The sequence below is a fragment of the Macrotis lagotis genome, chromosome 2 (genome assembly GCF_037893015.1).
Source record: "Macrotis lagotis isolate mMagLag1 chromosome 2, bilby.v1.9.chrom.fasta, whole genome shotgun sequence".
NCBI classification, from domain to species: domain Eukaryota; kingdom Metazoa; phylum Chordata; class Mammalia; order Peramelemorphia; family Peramelidae; genus Macrotis; species Macrotis lagotis.
In genome coordinates, this window is record NC_133659.1 from 218,594,948 (window position 1) to 218,616,326 (window position 21,379).

The window sequence follows — 21,379 nt, forward strand, 5'->3', positions numbered from 1 at the left end:
ATAATTGTGGATCTTCATCTTCATAACCACCCTAATTTATGTAGACTGATCCTCTTCCATGCATACCCTCACCAGACTCATACTTTAATTTACAAGTGTGGTAGAATTTACCAAAACTTGTCTTTTGCTGGCATAAGATTTTCTATCCCCGAGTCATCTCCCCAAACAATAAGGTACAGAGTAAGATTTTAATAGAGGATTTATAGAATATATTTTTTAAAGTACCACTGATGTAAGGAGCATTCTCATCAAGATTAGAGGAAAAAATTTGACTTATATTCTCAACTGTCATAAAAACACTTTTTTTTTTCTTGATGCTACCATCACCTTAAGTTATCATACTATGTCTTTCTTCACCTTCAATTTTAACGTCCAGAGTGTACATTTGCTTGCTATTCACTTAACCAACCCCCTCCACTGTTCTGCCTCTTTGAGAACCCCTGTCTCCAAAACTGCTTTTTTAGTTTGCAAATGGCTTTTTTCTAAATTCTATTCCTTGTTGAACTTTCATCAGCACTTGGCATTCAGTTCCATTCCTTCTGGATCTCACCCTCTCCCTTAGTACCCACTGGTTCTATTCTTTCCTAGATCTCCTCCCCATTATCTGAGCAATCTTCAGGCTCCTTGCCTGGCTTGAGAAAATAAAGCATCAGTTCAAACTTTGCTAGATAGGTGCTATCCAAATCATTTCCCTAAATTCAGAGAAGACATGAAAAATTTTTGTTTAAATATTTTAGTTAGATATCTTATTGTCTGATCTTGCTATCTCTTATACTTTATGTTTCTTCCTTAAGGATATGATTTCTCTCTCATCACATTCAATTTGGATCAATGTATACCATGGAAACAATGTAATGGGGGGGAGGGAAGTAAGATTAGGGGGAAAAGTTGTAAAACTCAAAATAAATAAAATCTTTAAATATTTTAGTTAATAAGTGAAAGGCACCATGAGGTAATGGAAAGAGGACCAGCTTTATAATTACAAAGACAAGGTTCAAGACCTGCCTGCTGGCTAGGAAACCATAAACAAATGATTTAATCTTTTAGTGTACCTAAGCAGCTTACTAAAACTCCTAAATTACTAATAAGTTGCTAATCTGCATAGGTAGAAGGAACTGCCACCCTGAAGAAATCACAGGTCCTGACCAAAGGAACAAAGTAAATAATGGTTCTATGATGCATATCTATTTTGGATGGGTTAAACTTATGATACATTTAACTTGTTTTGCTCATAACCATTGAGTACTTTATTATGCCTTGAAGCCACTTATATGATCATTTTGTGTACTATTTATGTTCATTTTATTAGTACTTGGAATAATTATAAACATTAATTATAAAAATTTAAAGTTATTATATCCTAGCATTTGTGACATTGCTGGTTGCATCCTTTAATTTGATTCTAAGACCTAGGTCAGTAATACAACCTTCATTTATAATCTTGTTCCTCCAGAATCCATTTAATGACAATCCAGGTTTGCAATCATTCAAGCATTATTAAGAGCCTACTATTTGACTGAACTTTACTGTGCTCTGTAGATTTTAAGACAAAAATAAAACAATACTTTGTCCTTAAGAAGCTTACATTCTATTGAAAGAGACAACATATATGCATATGAGCTTCTTCACTGTTGGCTATCTAGTATACTATGTAAAAAGGTAACCCCTATGAATTTGTCCCTTTGTTCTGATATAGGTATGCTCCCCTATATGCAAATCCAATTTAATAAAATGAAGTATGAAAATTTTATATTTTTAATACATTTATGATTTCCTTGTGTCAATAATTTCTATACTCTTGACATCGGAACACCTGCATGGAAGGGTATACCAAATAAATATAAAGTAATTTGGGAAGGAAACACCATATGTTTTACAAGGTAGTTTTCATAATCACTTCCAAACAGAAAGCAGATCCTGCCCATGTTCACCTAAAGACCATTTCAGTGGAGAAAATATTGCCAAGAGACATTGTCCTTTTTTCCAAGCCATAAATAAGTAACTCATGTTTATAAAACTAGATCCCCTAATTGGCACAAATAATGAATTCTGTGAAGTAATTGCTTGTATTTGAATTTGTACTACTTGAAGCTATAATTATGTAAACTAAGAGTACTTGGTTCTAACCCAATGAAAATAGGCCATTTGAATTAAAATAATGTGACTATTTCAGGGAATTCATTATTCTCACTAATCAGTAGCTTTAAGTTTACTCAAAATTTTTCTTACCAGAACTTCAGTACCAAGTCTTTAGGAAGCCAGAGCTGTGAATACAGTTTTAGATGTGTAGTTAGTATTACTTAGATATTGCCAGTTGCCTTTGTAAAGTTTTGATATTTAATATTATTTTTCTCTTTCTAACGATTTCACAGTTTATAGTAACTGTTTTAAATGGGCTTAAGAAAAAGAAATTTTCTTCTTCCTAGACCAAAGTATTTGAACATAGGATTCAAAGGAGATTATGGATGGAGTCTTTTCTCATTCTGCTTAAATGATCCTAATGAACATTTTTGTTCTATTTCATTTTCTACAGGAAGAATTAAAGAAAGACCTGAATAAAATTAGGAAAGAAAAGGAGAAAGCACAGGCTGTAGCAGCTGCAGCTATATCTGCAGTAGCAACCCCACCACCACCACCACCACCACCACCACCACCACCACCACCTCCTCCACCACCACCTCCTCCACCACCACCAACCCCACCACCTCCACCACCTCCACCACCTCCACCTCCACCACAGCATTCAGTCAATGTCACATCACCTCCGACATTGCCCATACCTGTATCTTCCCAGAAAAGAAAAAGAGATGAGGAAAAAGAGTCTTCAGCTTCCAAATCTAAGAAAAAGAAAATGATTTCCACTACCTCAAAGGAAACTAAGAAGGACACAAAGCTTTACTGTATCTGTAAAACGCCTTATGATGAGTCTAAGTGAGTAGGTCCAGTTCTTTGAATTCTCTTTTTCAGTATCTATTTAACCAGTTGTTAATTAGAGACTGGGGGTTGTAGTATTAGCATATATTTGAAAGAAAATTAAAAGAGTGAAATTGTCAGTATGGTTTTTTTAATCTGGAGATCAAAACCTTGTATAATCAAATTTATAATTTTATGGTATGATGTTTATTTTTAGCCTGTTTGTCTTTTCTTCATATTCCACTGTCTAAGGGGGAAAAAAACAAAAAAAAATTTCTGTTATTCTTTTGGTTTTTTCTACTCAACAGTTTTTCTTCTTTAGAGAACAATTAAATCTTTGCCTTTGAATTAAATTTTTAATTTCTGAATTAATCAAAAGGTCCTCCTACAGTACAATGCAAAATTGAGAGAATTGTCAGTAATCTTTTCTTACATTTGAGATTAAAGTTCATTTTATTCACTATCAGACTATAATTGTTGATAATATGGTACTGTTCTGTGTAGAAATAGTACTATTTATTAATAATAATGATAGCTTAATTTTGTTTTGCTCTTATAAAATTCCCATTTAATCAAGTGCAATATAAAATTATTCCTTCATATATTCCCAAGAAAATGAAAGGCTCCAGAATATTTTCATTTCTAATTGGAAAAATGGCAATGAAGGTGTTCAGGGATTTTTGGTGGAGGGAAAAGGGACAGGTATAGCTTGTAATCTGGGGTATATAGAATGAGTTTAGAGAAGGGCCTTCATACTTGTAATGAAACAATTGAATTGTTATCATTTAGAAAAATATCTTAATTTTCTTCTTGAATTACTAATGTGTGTAGATTTTTTTTGGTTAAGTTTGTAGAAATTATTATGCCAAACAAAGCTTATTAAGCAAAAATAATTAGCATATTCCCTTCAAATCCATTTGGTTGTGTTGAGAAATTTTATCATTTTTAGGTTTTAAGAATAAAGTTAACATTAATAGTTTCTTCTTCAGTAGACTTTCTATACCCAAATACTTTCTAAACTTGTTTTGTTTGTATTATGTTTAAATGGGAAACAAAAGCTGCTTTTGTAATGCTTTCTAATGATTTTACTCCAGTAGGTACAAATTCTACATCACAAGTGCTTTTTTTTTTTAATACATCCTTTTTCCTTTCTCCTCAATAAAACAAACCACAGATTCTTATGGGGTAGGGATGTTTGGAATTTAAGCCCTTTCTGTTTAGGTGAGACTAGGTGGTCATCTTTACTGTTTATTATCTTCTTTTATTAGATATATAGTTTACCATGTAAAAAGTCAACCCCTATGAATTTGTCCCTTTGGTCTAGTATGGGTGTGCTTCACTTTAAGCAAATCCAGTCTATTAAAATGAAAATTCATTATTTTTTATACATTTATGATTTCCCTGTGTCAGTAATTTCTATACTCTTGCACATTGGAACATTCATGCCTTTTTATCCTATGTGGCGTTTATCTTTGTCTTCTGTAAAAATTCTGATGGTATCCATGAATAAAGATTTCCAGGATATAAAATGGAGGAGTCTGTACTTTTAGGAAGGTAAAGGAAAATTACTTTGTGCATTTTAAATATTTTGTTTAACTCTCAATTGAAATTTAAAATTTTAGAAGTACATTGCATAAAATGAGGTACACCTGACTGATGATTTCTTTTAGGCCATTTTGCATTTATTTTATGTGGATACTTCAAATTTTTCTTTGTCATTAGGATCATTGAATTATGCCATGTTCACTCATGACATTTTGTAGTTAAAATGAGTTAGTGTGTTTATTTAGTTTAGTAAGGGTAACATCTGTAAGATAATGCATTCTTTGTTATTACTTTGACAGAAGGCTTATTGGAGATTTTAATACAAAATTATATCAAAAGACTTGGAAATAAACTTGTTTCCCAGAGTACCATGGAAGGAACACATTTAGCTCCTGGGGAGCTGGATCAGTAATTCTCTTAAGATCCTTTGTTAGTCTTTGTACAAATGAAAAGAAAATAACAGTGCAAAAAAGGAGAGAAGAGAATTAACCTTTATTTTTGTCTTCAGCACATAAAAACAGCTTATTTTGGAGTTAGACACCTAGTTTCTTTATTCTAGCTACAATGTCCAAGGCATATGGTACAGTGTACCTAAGGATATTTAGTTACCTCATCTTGGCTGACATTTATGTAGCTCTTTAAGACTTGCAAAGCACTTTTCCATATAGTATCTTTTGGCATCCTTACAACAGCCCTATGAGGTGGTTTGCAATAGAGATTATTATCCCTAACTGTGGAACATCAGTGACTGATTTTAACCGAAATTTTTCCAGCTCTCATTCAGGATCTCATCCAGTGTGTGCAGTGCTCCCTCTCACCATGATTAAGCTTATCCCTTGACTGATTATTTTCTATATCTTCCGAGTCACCACTGTTAATCAGTATATCACTTTATTAGGATGAATTAAGGATAATGATCATCTCTTAGGCTCAAATATGTTCTATGCCTATAACATATAAAAACATCTTATAAGAATAGATAACTATCTTCACAAAATTCCATGTAAGGGCCACATTTGTTTTTTAAATTGAATTTGTTAATTTGTTAATATTTATCTTTATTTTTGTTGCACATTGCCTCCATTTACATGCTACATATTACCTAAAACTATTCTCCAAAAAAATGGTCCTTCTCTTAGTTTATTGTAAGGAACCTGTGATTTAACTAGATAAAACTCTTTTTGCATATTTAAACTATTTACCAGGAAATTCACTTACTATGTCTCTCTTTACCACTTTTTTCCATCCTATCCTGTTATGTCTGTATGCATCATACACACAGATGGCTGGCTGGCCCTGCATGTTCTCTAGTATAACTTCTACATGGTGTTTGCGCTTTGCTTTGTTTTTTAAACTTTGAGATACATTTTCAAACCTATCTAAGAAATAGCCCTGGCATTATGATGGCTTCTGTGGCATAGGTTTGATAGATGTAAGTTTGATTTCTTTGGCTTTGGATTTTGTGCCTATTACAGTTTTATGCACATTCATTAGTGGAGACATTACCATCAGTGTGTTGTTGTGTTTTTGTTTTTGTTTTCTCCAAAATTCCAGTACATTTTTTTAAGACCTACATTTTATTGAAAAGCATGCATTTGTTGAAATTGCTGTGAGTGACTACTTCCACATTAGATGCAGGGTCAGATGCTGTCGCTTTCTCTCCATGGGTAGAATGGTTGGATTCAGGAAGTTTGGTCTAACCCATTATAGAAAGCCATCAAGCAGAAAGTGCATCAGTAACAGGGAAGACAGGGATAAAAGTGCCATGCAGTTCAAAATGACAACTACATTGTCATTTTCATTGTGAATACTTTTAGGTTCTATATTGGCTGTGATCTTTGTACTAACTGGTATCATGGAGAATGTGTTGGCATCACAGAAAAGGAGGCTAAGAAAATGGATGTGTACATCTGTAATGATTGTAAACGGGCACAAGAGGGCAGCAGTGAGGAATTGTACTGTATCTGCAGAACACCTTATGATGAGTCACAGTGAGTTCTGATAAGAGCATCTTATTTAATAATTTAGGAAGACAAACTGCTCTGACTGGTTATTTGTTTATTTTTTCAATGTAAACGAAGGGTATTTTTGCATATATTATACACCTTTTACAAGTTTCTTCCCAATTTTTTTTTCCTCTTCCCTTCCCCCTCCCCTTTCAAAATTGATGTTGCTTTATAGTCAATGTTTGAGATGTATTGGGAATATGCAGTTTAAAAGGTAGATTTCATTTTCTCTAAATATAAATTAACTAGATTAAAAAAGAATATCTAGTTTGGATTTTATTAGTGTTTGAAATGGTGCTTTATTTTAGATTAGAAAAAAACTAAAATTTGAGCATAGCCTTTGAGACTGTTATTAGACTATAGGCTTCTGACTGCCAGCTGGGTGGCCAGCAGTAGCTTCCTATTTGATATCTTACTCATTGAGAGATTTGAGCTTTCTTTTGTACTTTGAGCTTTAAAATCAAATAAATTCAAATTTGTTTCTCTAAATCTATTCTGCAACATAAGGCAATGTTACTAATACTGTTTCCTGACAATTTAGATACTTGTTTTTTTTTTTACTATGGGAAATACTAAATTAACATGCTCTTAAATAAATGTCAGTCTTCAACAAATATGAAAACATTAGTTCTATGCTATATCCTAATGTTAGTATATCTTCAAATAAAAATATATTACTCATTTAAATGAATTATATAAAGTGTTGTTCTTCCATCTCAGAACTTACATTTCTGTTTTGCATCTTGCAGATTTTACATTGGTTGTGACCGATGTCAAAATTGGTATCATGGCCGCTGTGTTGGTATTTTGCAAAGTGAAGCAGATCTCATTGATGAGTATGTCTGTCCACAATGCCAATCCACTGAGGATGCCATGACAGTACTCAGTCCATTGACAGATAAAGATTATGAAGGGTTAAAACGAGTCCTACGTTCCTTACAGGTGAGAAATAACATTCAGTAAATAGAGGCAGTATTTACTGGAGAATATTCTCCCCTTCTTCATATGTCATAATTTTATAGGAAGCTACTATTTAGCTTAGACCTTGTTTAAGTCACAGCTTGTTTGCAAGCTACCCCATTAATAAATCTAGCTAAAGGTAGGTAATACCAGTGATAGAATTAGTGATGGTGAATTAATGAAAGCATTTATTAAGCAGCTGTGTCTTAGTAGGCCCTGGGAATAAAAATACAAAGGAAAGCATTGTCTGCCATCAACCTCCCATCCTAACTGGGAGGAGACCATACTCATTTGGAAACAGAAGTCATAAAAATATTTTAGTCTGAGGAATCTCTAGGATAAGGAATAGAAGAACTGATTACCTTGCCTTTCCCAGGGGCAATGGCAGTATTGATTCGCTTCCACTACTCCTCCAAGGGGACTGTATACTGGGTGGAAATGCAGTATGTACCCCAAAATGGAAAGTTATCTGAGGTGGATGGGATTTAATGCATACTCTAAAGCAGGCTAGGTGAATTGAAAACAACTTGGCCCAAGGTTAGAGTTCAAATACTAAATTCCTCAAGGGAAGGACACCTTTTAATTCAGTGCTTCTTTAAGTGGAAAAAAAAAAGTTCTATGAATCGTTTCTGACATCTCTAGGCCTGCAGGATTCTGGTGAGCAAGGACTGCTTCTAATGACCAATTGGAATCATTTCATGACTTTGAATGGTAGTGAGAAATAAGTCAGATATTTAGAAACAGAGAATAGATTTCTACACTATAATGCCACAGTATCTACAAAGTTGATTTTTTTTAAACTTAAAATTTTTTCCATTCATAATTGAATGTCATTTCTAAATCCTCTGGTAAACACAAATAATTAACAGGAAGTGACATCGAGTATAAAACATTTCCTCAAAAACCAAACTTGTAACTAAGCCCATTACCCATCTTTATTAGACTGCATCATTTTGCTTTTTAAGAAATATTTTTATTACTAATTTTGGTATCTTATAAAATAAAACCTTACTTGCATGCTTGTAAATATATTACAGAGTGTGAAAGTAATATATTTCAAGCTATAGGACCATTATACTTAATTTTAATTCTTTACTTTCAAAATGTATGTTATTTATATTTTAGAGCCCACTTTCTAATGTAACTGTCTAATGTGGGGACTGAGAAGTGGGGTGAAGCAAGCAAGGTCAGGATGAAAACAAGCATCCTTCATTAAAAGAATCAGGCAAATCAAATCCATTCCACTTCTGGCCAAAATTTAAATCTGATCTATAAAGTGCACTGGGTCATTTGGTATCTTGGTTAAGCTGGGGGGCCAGTATTTACCTCTGATAATGTTGTCTCTTTTTCCTTCCAGGCTCATAAGATGGCATGGCCTTTCCTGGAACCAGTGGATCCTAATGATGCACCAGATTATTATGGTGTTATCAAGGAACCAATGGGTAAGTTCTTCAGTCAAATGATGAACATCTTCCTTACCTTCTGCAGAAGATGTTTTCAAATTTGTAAAAAGTAATCTTTCACTTGCATTCCTTATAACTGAAGCATTTCTCCTGAGTTGTACCTAAGCATTTAAATAAATGCAATGTTGTCTATGTAGAATAGATTATAGCTTTCCTAAATTTTAATGGTTCTGTGGCTAATCTCTGTTTTCATATAAAATAGCATAGTACTAATTTTCCTATCCAAGGCAGTTTTTCCCACTGTCTTTTTAAAATTGGTGTTAAAAAGAAAAGACCTCAGACTTGCTATGCAATAATGGAATTAAATTATCTATAGTTGAATTAGATATTTCAGATAGATTTGAGAAATTAAATAAAGTAAAGGTCACAGTAAATTTCTACGTCATCTTATTCTTACTGACAGATAGTACTCAGAAATTTCAGCATTGTAATAGTTTCCTTGTATGAAAGAGGTAGTTTTCGTATTTTATCACCTTAAAAGAAGAGAAAAACAGTTGGTTGTTACAGTACAATATTTCTCCTATTTCTTTGGACAAGACTTGTGATTTCGTCAGTATTGTAAGGAATTCCCAAGGAGGAACTCCTTTTATCAGTGCTAATCAGCACCTCTCTGTAACTTGTAGACTCACTTAATGTTTGCAAATAACATGACTGATAGTAGAATCACAGAATAAACATCAGAAGGATTTCTTGTTGAAGAGGACTCCTTTTTCTTAAAGATTTTATATATTTTGAGTTTTACAATTTTCCCCCTAATCTTATGTATCTTATAGTATACATTGGTCCAAATTGAATGTGATGAGAGAGAAATATCCTTTAGGAAGAAACAAAGTATAAGAGATAGCAAGATCAGACAATAAGATAACAGGTTTTTTTTTTTCTAAATTAAAGTTAATAGTCCTTGGTCTTTGTTCAAACTCCACAGTTCTTTCTCTGCATACAGATGGTATTCTCCTTTGCAGACAGCCCCAAATTGTCCCTGGTTCTTGCACTGATGGAATGAGCCAAGTCCATCGAGGTTGAACATCACCCCCATGTTGCTGTTAGGGTGTACAGTGTTTTTCTGGTTCTGCTCATCTCACTCAGCATCAGTTCATGCAAGTCCCTCCAGGTTTCCCTGAATTCCCATCCCTCTTGGTTTCTAATAGAACAATAGAACTGCTTCAAATGACCAATTGGAATCATTTCATGACTTTGAATGGTAGTGAGAAATAAGTTAGATATGTAGAAATAGAGAATAGTCCTGTTAAGCTCTCAGTAGTGTTCCATGACATACATATACCACAGTTTGCTAAGCCATTCCCCAATTGAAACATTTACTTGATTTCCAATTCTTTGCCACCACAAACAGGGCTGCTATGAATATTTTTGTAGAAGTGATATTTTTGCCCTTTTTCATCATCTTTTCAGGGTATAGACCCAGTAGTGGTATTGCTGGATCAAAGGATATGCACATTTTTATTGCCCCTTTGGGCATAGTTCCAGACTACTCTCCAGAAAGTTGGATGAGTTCACAGTTCCACCAACAATGCATTAGTGTTCCAGATTTCCCACAACCCTTCCAACAATGATCGTTGTCCTTTCTGGTCATATTAGCCAGTCTGAGAGGTGTGAGGTGGTACCTCAGAGAAGCTTTAATTTGCATTTCTCTAATAAGTAATGATTCAGAGCAATTTTTCATATGACTATGGATCGCTTTGATCTCCTCATCTGTAAATTGCCTTTCCATATGCTTTCACCATTTGTCATTTGGGGAATAGCTTTTTTTAAGACTCCTTTTCTTTATTTTCTCAGTCAAGGTTAAAACAAACCAAAGTTGCTATTATGCCAGTATATTTGTGGGGCCTTGTCAAAGGTTGTGTTTTAAGATGAAGGCTGATTGGGTCCACCATAAATTTATCTTACATAGCCTCACTTGGCCTCTCATGCTTGTTAGGCAATATTCTTATCACCTAAGCATCCTGCTCTTCCAAATCTTTTCACCCTTTCTTTAACTTCTCCTAGCTTTCCTTTCCCCTCACCCTCTCAGCTTGCAATGGGGTAAAGTGACTTGCCCAAGGCACACAACTAGGTAATTATTAAGTATCTGAAACCAGATTTGAACTCACTCCTGACTCTAGGGCTGGTACTCTATTCACTGTGACACTTAGTTGCCCCTTGCCTTATATTTCAGTGAAAAACTTGAGGTTGTTACACAAGGTGTTCCCTCCTCCTCATCTTCTATCTCCTAGATATCTCCTCCTCATGCCTTCTTGCCAAGTCAAGCCCCTCTGTGTGCACAAGTGAGTCCAGGCTTTCTTACATTCTCCAGCAGATTGTCTCTCCATTTAACCCTAGTCAATCTCTCTCTGTCTACTCTCCTCCCTAATGTCTACAAACATGCCACCATAGCCTCAGAAAACCCTTACTTGCTCCATCTGTCCCCACAAAATACATCCCATGTCTCTCTTTAATTTTGTGGTTAAACTTCTTGAAAAGGTACCTCTACTTTTTAAAAAAAAAATTAAGATTTTTTTCAAGGCAATGCGGTTAAGTGGCTTGCCCAAGGCCACACGGCTAGGTAATTATTAAGTGTCTGAGGTCAGATTTGAACCCAGGTACTCCTGACTCCAAGGCCGGTGCTCTATGTTCTGCGCCACCTAGCTGCCCTGTACCTCTACTTTTTTTCCTTTCATTTTCTTCTTCCCTTTCTACTGTCTTGACTTCTTCCCTCACCATTCAAGTAAAACCATTTTCTCCAAAGTTTCTGATGACCGTTTCTTAGTACTTATCCTAGTTATTATTCTGTAGCGTTCAACATTACTCACCCGTTTCTCTTTGATATACTCTCTTTTCTCTGGGTTTTTGTGCACCACTCTCTTCTTGTTCTCCTCCTATCTGAGTACAACTCAGTAATCTCTTTTGCAAGATCTTCATCCAGGTCAGATTTTTCTATAGATGGTGTCCCAACTGGGTTCTTCCAGGCACCCTTTTCTCTTTTCGCTCTGGTGTATTTCATTTGTTGTCTCATCAGTTCCACAGATTCAGTTATCATCTCTGTCCTAAAGACTCTCAAATCTACTTATTCAACCCTAACAACCCCTCACTGACCCCCATCTAATTGACTATTAGACTTCTTGCACTGAGTGTCCTATAGACATCTTAAACTGAACATGCCCACAACTGAATTCATTATCTTTTCCCTCATACCCCTTCCCTTTTCCATTTGAGAGCACACCATTTTCCTGGTGATCCCAGACTCTCATTCTCTCATTCCCCCATATATAATCTGTTACCAAAGTCTGTCATAAAATAAAATTCTTTACAAAGTCTTTTCTCCCCTCTTCTCTCCTCTTCTCATGGGGGCAATTGTATTTAAGTTGAACTTTAAAGAACAAGTTAATATTTATCAGTCTAAAGGGGGAGAGGGAAGACATTCCAAACATGGGATCAACATGAGCCTAAGCATTGGAGACATTTGGATGGGCAGACAGTGTTCCACTTGGCTGGGTCATAGTAGATGTGAAGGAGGAGAGCTGGAAAGGTGAAGTGGTGGCAGATTGCACCGTGCCCCAAATACCAGACAGAGAGGCTGAACTTTATTCAGACAGTATAGAGCCACTGGTTTGTTTTCTTTAACACATGGGTGACTGTTATAAGAAAGATAACAGTATAACTTTGAGTTTGATAACAGTGTAAAGGACAGATAGAAGGGAGAGAGAGGAGGTGAAAAGACCCATTAGGATGGTATTAGTTCTGGGGATTAGTATTAAAAGATAGTACTGGAGCTGCAAAAGGAAGGAATAGATTTCCTGGACCTCACTCCCAGTCACTCACTCTCCTGACCATTTGAAGCTCTCAAGGTCACATTATTTTGTCATCCCTTCACCTAAAACAAAAGAAGATACACAGAGCAAAGAACAGAAGACCAAATTCACAGGGCTGTGTGGTGCCTCAGAGAGGCCAAGACCCCTTACAAGGGTAACTCTTCCTAGATACCATCAGTGAAGGATTCAAACCAAGGACAGGGAAGCCAAGGCCAACTTTTTTGTTGTTGTTTTTTACAAGGCGATGGGGTTAAGTGATTTGCCCAAGGTCACACAACGAGCTAATTATTAAACAGTTGAGGCTGGATTTGAACTCAGGTCTTCTGACTCCAGGGCTGGTAGCCTATCCCATGCACCACCTAGCTGCCCCTAAAAATGACTTTCTGAAAGCACCCCAGTTCTTGTTCTGCCACTGCAGCCAATCAAAGAGGCTGCTGTCCTCCACCTGGCTCAAAGACTGCAAACAAAGAATATCTACATAACATCAAGAAGCTTCTCTGTTTTCTCTATGTGTACAATTGCATCAGCAGCCTCCTGCATGTATGTCAGCATCCCCTGGGGAAAGAGGAGAAAGGGTTGATGCTAAATAGTTGCAAAAGATATTGTAGAGGTAGAAAGGACAATTTAGTAACTAATTGGACATGACAACTATAGAATTTTTCATAATGAGAGCTTTTGTGAGTGGGTGATGGTGCCACTAATATAATGAAGTAAGAGGAGGAGAAGTTTGAGAGAAAAGATGCTAAGCTCAGTTTTGAACATGTGAAAAAATGAGGCACTAGTGGAGAATCCAAGAGAAATTCTCTGGCAGACATTTGAAAATGCAGCAGAAGTAAAGTAAAGGATAGATTTTTTTTTAATAGAGGAGAATAGAATATCTTTAATGGTTATGCAGTTAGGGAAAACGTTTTTTAACCAGCTTTATTTTAGGAGAGATGAAAAGGAAAAGTATCTGAATTCAAATGTATTCAGCATATAAGAGAAAATACAAGTATTGGAGAAAAATCTTGTACTTTGAACATTTTTTGAGAAAAATATATCATTTGAATCTAGCAAACTGGCAAAGGTAATAAAATATAGCAAAATTAAATGCTGATATGCCTCTGGGAAAACTGACAGAATAATACACTATTAATTTAGCAGTGACTTACTGTAATCTTTTTGTAAAACAACATGAAACTAAAAAATAAAAGTTACAAAAATTCTGTGCCCTTTAACCCTGTGATCCCACTATTAGATTTCTACTTATAACCCAGGTTGGGAGATGAACCTAACTGAACAAAAATTTTTATTTCTAATAGAAAACTAAAACAAAACTGGAAATAATAAGTTATCCAACATTTGGGGAATAATTTAATATAGCACTGTATATGAAAAATAAAATATCATGCATGAATAAATGAAGATATGAAGAATTCAGAGAATATGGGAAGTACATGAAGTCATTTAGAGTGAATAAAATAGTTTCAAAATAACATACTGAAATGAACATAAAAACAATATTAAACAGCAACAAATTTCATATTTAATATATAGGACAACTCCATTAGTATATCCTTAAAGTTAATAGATATGGTAAGTTATTTCTTTTAACAATGAATAACGTTGGAATTTGTTTCCCCGCTGCACATATTTGTAATAGGCTTTGTCTTTCTTATTTTCTTGCTAGATAACAGAAGGGGAAAAAAGAAGGGAAAATTTAGAACTGAAAATAAATTGGATTTTTAAAAATGAATAAACAAGCATAAGATTTCATGTATAATGATTCATAATTCTTGTGTTTGAGCTTTTGTTTCATTTCTTTTTAATATCTTTAAATGCATATTTGTCGATGGCAGTTAAAATTAAACATATTAATTTTTAAAAGGGGATTTGTTCATTTTAACTGCAGATCAAAATTATTATAAAATCATCCAGGGGCAGCTAGATGATGCAGTAGATAGAGCACCGACCCTGGAGTCAGGAGAACCTGAGTTTAAATCCTTAAGAATTACCTAACTGTATCCTTGGGCAAGTCGCTCAACACCCCCCCCCCCCCATTGCCTTGTAAACCTCCCCCAAAAAAAACATTCTTCCATGCACATGTGATAGTTGATTGCATGGGAGTGCCCAGACAGCTTCGAGAGAAAAGAGGGTCAAGAACACAGTCACTTTAAGGAGTTTTAAAGAATACAAGCTGCCATCAAAAGAAAAAGAAAAGAAATTTAACGTTCTAATCATAAAACCCAGAGTATGAAGTGGTGATGAAGCTTTAAGGACAGACAGAACACAGAAAATAAACAGTATTAAGTGCTGACAGAATTCTGTTGTATTTAGCAATTTGATCAGAAAGAACTGTTTCAATAAAAAGATGAGAGTGGAAGCCAGGATGCTCTGAGAGACTGAGGAGAGACTATGTATAGATACCTTTTTTAAAAAGTTTGATAGTGAAGAGGAAGACAGAAAAAATTTGACAGTAAGAGGGAGCTGAAAGAGATAGAAAAGCCAAAAGAAAGATTTTTATTTTAAGTGTTCCTTTGTAAATGGTTATAGGCGCATATAAAGGACCGAGTGAAGAGAGAGTTTAGTGGATCAAGATCTGTAGACAGTTCAGGGAAGAAGGAGAATAAGGATACCTCTTCCTTTATATAAAGGGGAAAGGAAAAAAGGGATTCTGACTTCTTAGCTAACTCACACTAAAATTCTCTAATTCTTGCTTGGTATTTAAAATAACTGAATATAAACCAGTTATTTTAAATAACAAGGAGGAATTAGAATATCAACCAATATATAAATATTGGCCATGACAATTAGATGGCCCAGTGGATAGAGGGCAGGGCCTGAAGTCAAGAAGACTCATCTTCCTGAATTCAAATGTGGCCTCACACACTTACTAGCTGGGTGACCCTGGGCAAGTCACTTAGTCCTGTTTGCTTCATTTCCTCATCTATAAAATCAGCTGGAGAAGAAATTGACAAACCACTCTAGTCCCTCTTCCATGAAGATCTCAAATGGAGTCACAGAGATTCAGATATAACCCTAAAATGACAGAAAAACAACTAAATATTGAGATCTTCAGTCTTAACAACTGTAATTTTCAGCACTTTTTACCGTCTTTTCTGCCACTCTCTCACCCCTCTTTGTAGAAGTGGAAGAAAACTAGACAAAGCCTGTATTTTTCTTTTGTCATGGCAACCCAGCCAAAATAGAATTCATTACCAAATCACAGCTCCTGGTGATAAGCCATTCTATGGAATGGCTAGGCAACTCCTTGGAAAAAGGCATCATCTTTTGCCAGGAAGCCTAAGCCTTCCTGTGCAGTAAAATGGATTAGAGCTTGCTCAGATGCCTAGATTTCAAGTCACCACCTTAATGAGAGTCAAAATCAGACTTGTAAAAGTATATCAGACTTGTAGAAGTATATCAGAAGATTCTAGCTTTTCCTGATTTCTAAACTTTCTTCACATTAATTCACATTAATTTTTTTAATGTATTTTAACATCAAAATACTTTTGGTTTAGGGTTTTTTATGTTAAAATAATTGTTTTCTTTTGAACTCTTATAGTTAGACAGAAATAAGGATTGTGAAACAACCTAATCCCCACAATTTTACTTTTTTCCCCCCACATACTCCACAACATGAATGTTGAATACCTAGTTTTTTTTTTTGTGGCTATAGAAATCCAGAATACAGTTTTCATATCAGTTCTAAAAACTCAGTTTTTTTTAAAAGGGGGAGCTTATTTCTATGATTAATTGATTTCAGAGGACCCTTCCTGCAATGAAATAAATTTAAATTCTAGATTCAAATATACATATTTCCAAAAAGGGCAAAACCATCTTAAGGGAAGAAGCTCCCAGGATTTGCTGGTGGTGAGGAGTAGGTTCTCCTGCTCCTGCTACCCACAACCCCTGAACATCTCTGTTCACATTCCTGAGACTTAGAGAAGTGATATTTCAATTCAGTTCAACAGACATTTATTAATCATCAACTGTTTGCAAGGTGCTGGGGAGACAAAGAAAATAAAACTCCCTATCCTCAAGGACACTTCATTCTCCTGGGGGATGCAGGCTACAATGAATACACAAATTTGGGAGAGAAAAACTGAAATTAGTGTTCATAACAAAAATTTAACTTCAACTCAGAATATTGGAAGATGTGAAAGTGGCCATCAAGGGGATGGTTGTTGACATTGTTGCTTCTGGGAAATCAAGTATGACCAATGGTACTGCAAAGGCATTTTAACAAAAGACTATAAGAAAACAATTAGAGTTGATTTTTTTGAAGAAAAAAAGCCATCTTTTCCTTCATGCTTTCTCATGCCTACTTGGGCAATAAATGTTTAACATTAAACCTGAATGGAATGTTCAGGATTATGTTTGGTAACACTTGAAAACTTTTTATCTTATCTTTTTTTTTTGGAAAGAACTTTATTTTATTTATTTTTTATGGTCTTTTTAAAAAGATTTTATTTATTTTGAGTTTTACAATTTTTCCCCTAAGCTTACTTCCCTTCCCCCCACCACCCCCCAAAGAGGGCAATATGCCAGTCTTTACATTGTTTCTATGGTATACAATGATCCAAATTGAATGTGATGAGAGAGAAATCATATCCTTAAGGAAAAAACATGAAGTATAAGAGATTGCAAGATGAGACAATAAGATATTGGGATTTTTCCTAAATTAAAGTTAATAGTCCTTGATCTTTGTCCAAACTCCACAGTTCTTTCTCTGGATTCAGATGGTATTCTCCCTTGCAGACAGCCCCAAATTGTCTGATTCTTGCACTGATGGAATGAGCAAGTCCATCAAGGTTGAACATCACCCCCATGTTGCTGTTAGGGTGTACAGTGTTTTTCTGGTTCTGCTCATCTCACTCAGCATCAGTTCATGCAAGTCCCTCCAGGTTTCCCTGAATTCCCATCCCTCTTGGTTTCTAATAGAACAATAGAACTGCTTCAAATGACCAATTGGAATCATTTCATGACTTTGAATGGTAGTGAGAAATAAGTTAGATATGTAGAAATAGAGAATAGTCCTGTTAAGCTCTCAATAGTGTTCCATGACATACATATACCACAGTTTGCTAAGCCATTCCCCAATTGAAACATTTACTTGATTTCCAATTCTTTGCCACCACAAACAGGGCTGCTATGAATATTTTTTGTAGAAGTGATATTTTTGCCCTTTTTCATCATCTTTTCAGGGTATAGATCCAGTAGTATTGCTGGATCAAAGGGTATGCACATTTTTTTTTTGCCCTTTGGACAACAGAAATGTTGGATGAGTTCACAGCTCCACCAACAATGTAGTAGTGTCTCAGATGTCCCACAACCCTTCCAACAATGATCATTATCCTTTCTGGTCATATTGGCTAGTCTGAGAGGTGTGAGGTGGTACCTCAGAGAAGCTTTAATTCGCATTTCTCTAATAAGTAATGATTTAGAGCAATTTTTCATATGACTGGATTATGAAGTTCTCTTAAAATACTATTTCATGTTTTTGTTTTTAAGATCTTGCTACCATGGAAGAAAGAATACAGAAGCGTTATTACAAAAAGCTGACAGAATTTGTGGCAGATATGACCAAAATTTTTGATAACTGTCGTTACTACAATCCAAGTGACTCCCCTTTTTACCAGTGTGCAGAAGTTCTTGAATCATTCTTTGTACAGAAATTAAAAGGATTCAAGGCAAGCAGGTAAGCAAAAATGGCAGTTTTTGAACTCTTACTCCGTTTGTGCTCAAAATTAAGCAACTCTTAGAACATCATGATCTAACCTCCAAAGGAATTGGTTCCTAGGGCACTTTTTAGTGAAACAGATTTTAAAGATAGTCTATTAAAATTTGGTAGTTAACCTGCCTAATAAGTTTAGTACTGGAAAATTATAAAACTTCAGTTTGCTCTGGGTTCACCCTTGAATGTTCCTTCTCTTTTACTTCATAATTTATTAGAGATGGTTATTTGGGGAAAATTTTTCTGAATGGAAGTAGACTGTAAAGAGTTTCCAAATCTTCAGTAAGAGTATATTTCAGGGGTGGCTAGGTGGCATAGTGGATAAAGCACCGGCCTTGGAGTCAGGAGTACCTGGGTTCAAATTTGGTCTCAGACACTTAATAATTACCTAGCTGTGTGACCTTGGGCAAGCCACTTAACCCCATTTGCCTTGCAAAAACCTTAAAAAAAAGTATATTTCAGTATTTAGCATTGACCATGTACAATATAAAAATGAATATGCTACTTAAAAGAAATAAAATTATATTACTTCAATCATAATATTTTAATCACTATTTTTTACAATTCATTTTAAGTAATTTCCATTAGAAAGTAGAAACTACTCTTGAGTTTAGCATAATTGGGGAAGTTTTTAATTGGTAAGAGGAATAAAAAACTTAAATGTGAAAACTTGTTGCAAGCACCACATAATTTCATATTATAGATAGCTATTGTAATTTCTATGAAAATGAACAAGATTGAAATGGAAGTAAAGGATCAATATTTAGAATTGTAGGATTTTAGAATTGGAAAGGGCCCTAAAGGTCATTTTTTTGAAACTTGCTCTTAATTATGGATTTCAGTGAATTACCAAGCTACCATCTGCTGCCATTCCCTCATCCCCCTTTTTTCATTTATGATATCCAGCATTAAGTGTTTGCACATTATTTTCATTATTGCATTTTATTTGTTATGCTTCTTCATTTACACCATCCATGTTCTTTCTTTTCTTACAGATTGTGATATCTTTAGTCTGAACTTTTTAACTGGAATCAGAGCTGGATGTTGGGGGTCATTCTTTCTTTCATTGAACCATGTCATTTACTTAATTCAAACCCTGCCTCCAGAAAGTTCAGATTAGTTAGCAGAATTTTTTAAATGTTTAAAGATGTATAGCAGTAACAATCATTTCCTAGCAGCCATGTTGAACAATGTATTAAAAAATTATTGTAAATTCTGGGAATACTGTATTAAAAAAGTCTTGCAACATAAACTCTGTTGGCTTAGTTAGTCCTGGAAACTCTGTACAGTATTTTCATCATACTAACTACAGTTGTGAATAAAACTGTGAAGTTTAGAAAGGAGATTGTCTGAATTTTTATTAGAAAAATGTGATTTTAATTACTGTTAAATGTTGCTCTTTTTTTTTTACATCTCAGATTTCCCCTACCCCAACAACCCATATAAATGTAAATTAGTTTGTACATATTTTTTTAACCACAACGATGATACTTATGTAAATGTCTTTTTCCCTATGGCTAAAAGTTTTGTAACCTTTATTAGTAAAATATATTTTTAATTCTTGGGGAATTTTCCAGAAAAAAATCATGTTTAGTGTACAGTAAAAAAATTTTTAATTAAGCTAAAAAAGGAAAACATTTCTGAATGTCAAAAATCATTGTCTCTATAGTATTGGCTGCTTCCCCTCTGACAGATTGACCTTGGTTGGCATTGGCTTAGAGCCTCATTGTTCTCCAAAATGAAGGGTGCTTAATTGTTCCCTTTTTTCTGTATTCTGCAGGTCTCATAACAACAAACTGCAGTCTACAGCTTCTTAGAGTTCAGCGTGTTAACCTAATGCAAAACACAGCAAGAATCTGGTTATCTGAAAAGTTTAAATTAAGAAGCCAGATGTTTTTAGTCAGGTTCTCCTGACAAGACTTGACCTAAACTTCGTTTTTATTGGTCACAACATTCAAATTATATTCTTGGCCTATTTTTGTCCAGCGGACAAAGGAAAACAAAATCAGCACCATTTTCTTGTCAAGATCAAATTGTTTTACTATTGTGGCAGAAGCGAGAAAACTTTGTTTATTGAAAGAGAGAAAAAGAAAGCAAGAATAAAGATAAATGGAGTCAAGTTTTAACTCCATGGAAATGCCACGTCTGCTCTTCAGTGAAGAAGCTGGTTTAAAGTCACACAGAAAACTCTGACTGTATTTATTTATTGTTGCAAAAAAGACGCTTTTTTTATTGCTGCCCTCATTTGTCAGCTAATTATTTTTTCTTAAAAAAAAATCCAACCCTGGTTACATGTAATCCATTCTGTATCTTATCATGATTCCTGTAGGTAAAAGTACAAGAGACCTCTAGATGTCTTTTCTTTCTATGAAAGGAGCTGCTATGTACACATGTGCACACACAAATACACACACACACACATACACAAAAAAACTGGGAATCAACAATGAGTTTATTGTTCATGCTAGATAAAAATTAAGCTTGCATAAAGGTTGGGCTAAGTGGTCATGGACTACAGACTCTGTTGCCTTGAATAAAACAGTACAATTTGTCATTTACTCTGCACCAGACTGAAATGAGTAAAATCTATTTGAAGGTATCTTGTTTGTAAACATTTGTCAGATTCTAATTTTTTTCTTTTTGTATTAAAATTCAAAATATGGATGTATATGAAACAAAATAAATGGAGATAATTTTTCTCCCACAGATGGAAGTGTCTTTGAATGTGTGGTACTGATTGTAAGCTTTGGTGGGGTGGAAAGGGACTCCCAAAGGGTAATAAAGGACAGAAAACCCAAATGTGACTGTTTTCCCCAAGAAGGTAGCCCTGTCTTTTCCCCAAATCCTCATTTCAAACTAGTCAAGAGGAATGCTATACTGCTGCATCAATGAATGTTTGAGGTCCATATATTGGGAAGCAGAGTATCCCACAGGAATGAAAGACTGTTTACTTAAGTCTGGAATAGCTTG

The 21,379-nt window shown here is 34.9% G+C and overlaps 1 protein-coding gene across 6 annotated transcripts in view; it reads left to right on the forward strand.

Annotated features, from left to right (window-relative positions):
- BPTF (bromodomain PHD finger transcription factor) overlaps positions 1 to 21,127 on the forward strand; it is a 184,002-nt gene extending 162,875 nt beyond the window's left edge. For 4 of the 6 annotated variants that reach the window (XM_074224760.1, XM_074224762.1, XM_074224765.1 and 1 more), the window contains 6 exons: positions 2,534 to 2,931; positions 6,276 to 6,449; positions 7,214 to 7,406; positions 8,782 to 8,866; positions 18,187 to 18,373; positions 20,190 to 21,127. In XM_074224760.1, the coding sequence (XP_074080861.1) occupies positions 2,534 to 2,931; positions 6,276 to 6,449; positions 7,214 to 7,406; positions 8,782 to 8,866; positions 18,187 to 18,373; positions 20,190 to 20,226 (1,074 nt within the window). In that variant the 3' untranslated portion in view covers positions 20,227 to 21,127. Of the gene's footprint in view, positions 1 to 2,533; positions 2,932 to 6,275; positions 6,450 to 7,213; positions 7,407 to 8,781; positions 8,867 to 18,186; positions 18,374 to 19,404 lie in introns of all 6 variants that reach the window. The other 2 variants (XM_074224761.1, XM_074224764.1) reach the window with 2 other exon arrangements.
- Positions 21,128 to 21,379: the final 252 nt, after the last annotated feature.